This window comes from Populus alba, chromosome 1 (genome assembly GCF_005239225.2).
Source record: "Populus alba chromosome 1, ASM523922v2, whole genome shotgun sequence".
In the NCBI taxonomy this organism is placed as follows: Eukaryota; Viridiplantae; Streptophyta; class Magnoliopsida; order Malpighiales; family Salicaceae; genus Populus; species Populus alba.
Window position 1 is genome coordinate 7,896,033 of NC_133284.1, and position 6,000 is coordinate 7,902,032.

At 34.7% G+C, this 6,000-nt stretch overlaps 1 protein-coding gene across 1 annotated transcript; it reads right to left on the reverse strand.

Moving 5' to 3' along the window:
- Positions 1 to 3,609: 3,609 nt before the first annotated feature.
- LOC118033955 (aldehyde oxidase GLOX1) lies at positions 3,610 to 5,474 on the reverse strand. Its single transcript, XM_035039099.2, has one exon. The coding sequence runs from the start codon at positions 5,353 to 5,355 to the stop codon at positions 3,715 to 3,717; it is 1,641 nt and encodes a 546-aa protein (XP_034894990.1). The 5' UTR covers positions 5,356 to 5,474; the 3' UTR covers positions 3,610 to 3,714.
- Between the last annotated feature and the right edge of the window lie 526 nt (positions 5,475 to 6,000).

Genomic DNA, 6,000 nt, shown 5'->3' on the forward strand with positions numbered 1-6,000 from the left:
AATACAAAATAATAATAATAAAAAAAGGTTAGAGAAGGGAGATGAATGATATCTTGTGTCATTTTGCATGGTCAGTTTGTCCTATGCGTGTGCATACTTGATGGAGAGATGCCTACGAAACAAGCACCAGAAAACACATGACCAACGTGGGCTGCTGGGCGTGCTAAGATACAGTGAATAATGAAAATCCGTACACCCATCTAAATCGTCAGCTTTTCACTCGTTTGACATTCCATGTCCGCACCAGGAACACCCTGTTTACCCAGTAAATGGCTACCAACATATTGACAGTGATTTTGGACCTTATATAGTCGTGTTTTCAAAGCGATTTCGAGAGAGAAGATTAATATTATACAAACAAATAAGCTGTATGTAATTTCTCCAAATGAATCAACGCTTGCTCGACCGTTTATTTTCCATCATTTGCCCCTGTGGTTCGTGCATGTATGATGTCTCGTTTAGTTGCTATATTATATTGCAAGGAGGTTGTTTTCGACTCCTATAACTTGATAGCTAGCTAGATCACATTCAAGCTTTTCATAGACGTAAAAACACGTTGGTAAAGTTCATGCATCCTGGAGAGGTATCCTAATCAATCAAGTAAAGTATTAGCCCCATGTTCTTTCGGTGTGCCCTACGGAAAAGGGCTAGTTTGTCCATCTAGAACGAGATTGCTAAAAAGTGAAATGACTCTAGATACCTATATATGGCTGTGCCTTGCTTGTTATGCCACAATCCAAGTGACAAACTATACTGTAATTTTGTTGTCAGCGTCCAAAATGAGAGCTTAATGGTATAGCTCTGTGCACCTGCCATGTTTTAATGGATGACAACATAGAAAATGTACATTTTCCAAGCAAGCTGAACCTCCAAAAGTTTGACATATCGTAGCTATCATAACAAAAACAATGGTTTTTCACAAAAAAAAAAAAAGATTTAATTGAAAGAAAAGGAATAAAATCTACTCTCGTTTTATATATGTGTGTGTGTGTGTTAAATAGTTTGTCAACAGTCATATTTAATTTTTAGAGTAAATTAGAGGAGGATGATTTTGAGGTATGCTACTCCTTGGGTGTCTTTATCTCTAGCAAAGTAACATCTAACTAAAGGTGTCTGAAATGACCTTATGCAAGAAAACAAGAATGATGTGGGATCGAGGCACATTGAAAGTTCGAGTTAAAAAAAAAAAACCTATCAATATATCAAATGAGTTTTTTATTTATTTAATTTGATAAAATTTCTAGTTAAGTTTATTCCTAGTTATTTTCCAATTTCTAGTTAAGTTTCACACTTTTTATTTAATTTGATTTTTAATTAACTAGGTCCCTTTAATTACTATTATTTAAACAGTTTTATATGTCATTTTTCATAGAAGATTATTGAATTATTATTATTATTTTTATTATTGACATTCAAAATGATCAAATCAGAGTTTCTCCTCTGCATTTTAATTATAATTTTAGAACTTAATCAATTTTAATTTTTTTTCTCTGTTGTAATTCATAGAGTTTCAAAAAGTCTATCTTTCTGGCATTAAAGAATCTTTTAAAAATTATAAAAATTACAATATACTTTAAGGCGGGAATAAGATAATTAACCCATCACTAATCCCTCCAAAAAGGAATTTGATGTTTAATCACAAACAGCGGGGCATCATGTAAAATGCAAGACACGGCCATGGTGGTGACTATGATTTAACAATGCAATAGTGAAAATTAAACTAAAGCAATGATGTTGGAAATAATATGTATGTACACACACACACATATAAAATTTATAATTTATAATTCTCAAATAATTAATGGAGATTATAATAATTTCAGTATTTTGTGTTTTATGAAAAAAAAATTATTTGAATTTATTTTCCTTAATCATTATGAGTTTTTTATATTTAAAAAGTGATCAAGAAAATTTATTTATTCTAAAAATACCTTAAGGTCACTAAAGCGACACTATTTTCAATCTTAAATGTATATGAACTCAATTAAGCATATATGGTTATTTACTAACAAGCATCAATATTGATGTTGTGTGATGATTATCTTTTTTAGCTGTCAAAATGAAAGGAACAGCTTTCTATAAAAGACAATAGAAGGGTTTTCATTTAAAAAAAATCAAAGAAGGAAATAAAGTTATAAGAAATCGGGCCAAAAAGGCCCCAATTCAAGCATATGGGCCACACCTAGTAGGATCCCAAATACAAGAACATTGCAAGTGGGTCCTCAAGCTAAAGAAATGAAGGGGATTCTGTTCATCATTGCAAAGAAAAAACAAGCAATGATTGGTCCATCAAAGCCCAAGTAATGAATGGGCTTTCCTGGTAGGTTCACAAATACAAGGAAACTACTATTGGCTCCTAAAGCCTAAGTGTAAAATACCAGCCCGACAACATTATTACCAGTGGATCCAAGGTTATCAATTCTGCTCCTATTGCCGTTTTGTTTTTCCAGTATGTTTCGATTTCAAAGCGTTTTCACATGCTGTTTCAAAATTATATATATAATTCAAAATATTAATTTAATAAATATAATTTTAATTGAAATCTAAAAATTAACTCACATTTCAAACAAAAACACAAGTAAAAAAATAAGAGTTGAACCGATATGACGATCAACTTAAAGGATTCGAAAATAATCTGGATGAGTGATAAAAATATTGTTTAACTAAAACAAATTTAAAATATATATATATATATATTTTTAAAAAATATTGAGATGATAACATATTGTGTTGACCCAAGTTAACCTGAGTTAAAATTCTAAATCCGTTACATGGGTCATGAGAATATAATAACCCCAAATAAAGCAAATCAAAATAAATTATAAAACTCAATTACCAATAAACCTATTATTGAATGATGAAATTGAAAAAAAAAATCCAATCTAAAAACAAGATAAAATAAATATTTCTGAACAAAATTACGAATTTGAATAAAATTATAAAAATATCATTGACAATCTTACAAGGTCTTTCTAACTCCGATTACTCTAAAATCTTAACTTGAGATATAATAATATGTAAGGAGACTCTTCATGTAATTTTAGTACGATTCAATAATCAGATTGAAAGATATATTTAATGCTATAAAAGTAAATAATATATATTTTTTAAAAAATAAAATAAATTACATAAAAAAAACTATTTGACCAAAATAGAATGAGAGGACGAAATTGGAACGTTTTGGTTAGAATTTAAAAGGAATTTTTAGAATAAGCTGATATTCTGAAGGGGATGAAATTTTATTTTCTTTTTTTAAATTGAAACGAGATATAATCGCCATTCTTGACGGAACGAAATAGAATGGACAATCTTTAGTGAACAGTGAAAGGGAAGTCGGCACAAAAAGGTGAGGGTATCCGGCTTATTTTACCCATAGGAATGGGAAAATGACTAACCCAGATGGTACCGGACAAAACCGATTCAATTTGACGTGTCTAAATAATGAACATCAGTTTCAATAATTGCATCAAAAGGCTCCTGCTGCTACGGATGTTGATGTTGCATGTATGCTTTGGAATTATCCATTTGTATCAACACACACACCAAAAAAAAAAAAAAAAAAAAAGATTATGAAATGAATGCCGTAACTCAAATCATCAAAGTAACATCTCCAGAACAAATTGAACAAGACTGCAATAGATTACCCATTCTTTTCTTTAAGACCATCATAACATCATAAATTCTCAAATCAAAGAAGCACAGCTACTACAACTTCTACTTGATATGGACCCATGTTCCTTTACTGGGAACACCTTCATGGACCACAAATAACTGGTAATATCCTGGAGGTGCCAGTGTTGCCGTTGCCGGTGCATGGACATCAACAACATAGTTGCTGAAATCTACCTTTTGGGCTTCCCTGTCCAGAGCCAAAACCAGCAACCTTTGATTCATGGAATAGGAATGTGAAGTAAAAGATGGTGCCACCATTGTCACATAAATCTTTCCAAGCTCTTCATGCCACTGATGTATGTGAAAATGCATGGAGAATTTCTGCTTGTATTCAAGATTGGTCCCTGGATTTATCTTACTAATTAATGGTCTAGAAACGTTGGGTCTAAAATATGGTGGATAAAATACTTCAACACTCAGCTCAGTTGGATAAAGAGCAGTGAAGTTGTAGTTATTATTTGGATTGCTTCCACCCACCAAGACACGACCATCTGATAGCAAATGGGCTGTTGAATGATAAAGACGTGGAATTTTTGAGGGACTCATTATCTCAAACCTGCTGGTTTTAGCAGTGATAGGTGCATTAGGCCGGTAAAGAACTGGGTTCAGCACTGGTTCCCTAGCTGCATACCAGCCAGCTGATCCTTTTGCAGCACCATTAATGATAAGCACATCACCTGTAGGCAACAGTATCATGTCTCCCATCAATCTATTGAGAGGCATTTCTTCCATTTCCCAGCTTGGATTATTGGCAGTTATTACTAGTCGACCGCAGGATTTGGAAGCAGTAATGAAGACTCCTGCATTTGCCTTTTGGTTTGAGTCCGGTACTGCCCCACCACAGATAAAAACTGCAGCCTCCGGGTGGTTGTTGAAATTGCTGGAAAGGGTAAGAGGAAGCAGAACTGAGGAACCTGTACTAGGATAGCTGCGCGAAACGCCTCCGGGCATGACCGGATAGTTCTTAACCACCTTGTTGTTGACATAGTCTAGTAGGATTGCACGGTCATTAGCGAAAATGAATAACTTTCCACCAGGAGTGAGGTGTAGGAAAGGATAGAGATTGTTGGGAATGAGTGGGGAATATCTGGTTTCTTCCAGAAATGGAAGCCGGTACAGTGTTTGATCAGAAGTAGAAGTTTTCGGAATGAACTCATAATTGAATTGATTCATGCCCCCAACAACAATGATTTTCCCATTTGGTAAAATTTGATTTGATGCATACCATCTTGAAGCACTTAGACCATTTTTTTTCTCAACCCAATCACAATTTGCACACGGTGTGAGAAACCGAACCACTCGATCTCCAAGCCTGAATCCACCACTCTGGATTAGAATACCGTTCGGCAACAACGCACCTGAAGAGCACCATGTATCGGTTGTAATGGTAAGCGGTCGGATACTCCGGCTAGAGGGATCAAACTCTACAGAATGTGAATAGCAACCAGTCGTAGTTTCTGGATCAGCAGCGCACTTTCCTCCTGGTAGAGAAATGTTGGATGGACCGAAATTCCAGTCAAATGCGATGATTTTATCATTTGGTAACAATTGCATGTGCATTGCTGAAATTCCGATGCTTCTCTTCAATAACTTCCATTCTCCTCGGTGTTTTTGGCTGCCTAATGCTAATGTGAACAGTGAACTGGTTACCAGGATTAGACATACCAGGGATTTTGTTGTCATGGTAGAGCCCAGGTACCATTAGCAAGATGTGTTTTTTTTTTTTATGAACTGCCCAAATTATATAGACCTGAAACCAGCAAGCAGCAACTTTCAGTCTGGGACCGTCAAAAAATATCAGCAAAGCACTAGCATTTAAAACTTTGTAGAATTAGTTTCTGAAGTGAACAGTAACTCACACTCGAGCTAACTGTTATGTAGGCTTAATAGATAGCAACGTTAAAAACAAGTAGCAATCATTAATCAGTGAGAAGACAATAAAATGGTTTTAAGCCCTTAATTGATCGCTTAATACTAGTTGCAAGTGTTCTTGTTTTATTTTTGGTAGCTCTGGTAGGTGAGAAGGGCCTCATCATGCGTTGACCTTAGATGCATCATTGCCTTGTGTTTCAGAATCCGGACTTGTACACTGTTGAGGCTGTAAATGCCCTGAACAACCATCTTGTTTTGATAACTACGAGCATCAAGAATGCATTTAATTATGCTTAATTGTGTGCTCTGAAAACTTCATGGATTAAGTTTCATCCCAGTTTAAGTGTTTTCAAGGTCTTTTTACTCGCAGCTTAGACATTTGTGCGATAGCTAGTTGATTTTACATGGCATAAGTGGCTGGATCATACTTGACTGCGCACTGATTTGCAAATTTGA

Coding starts and splice junctions, on each gene's coding strand:
- LOC118033955 (XM_035039099.2), bottom strand. CDS start 5,355: ATGACAACAAAATCCCTGGTATGTCTAATCCTGGTAACCAGTTCACTG.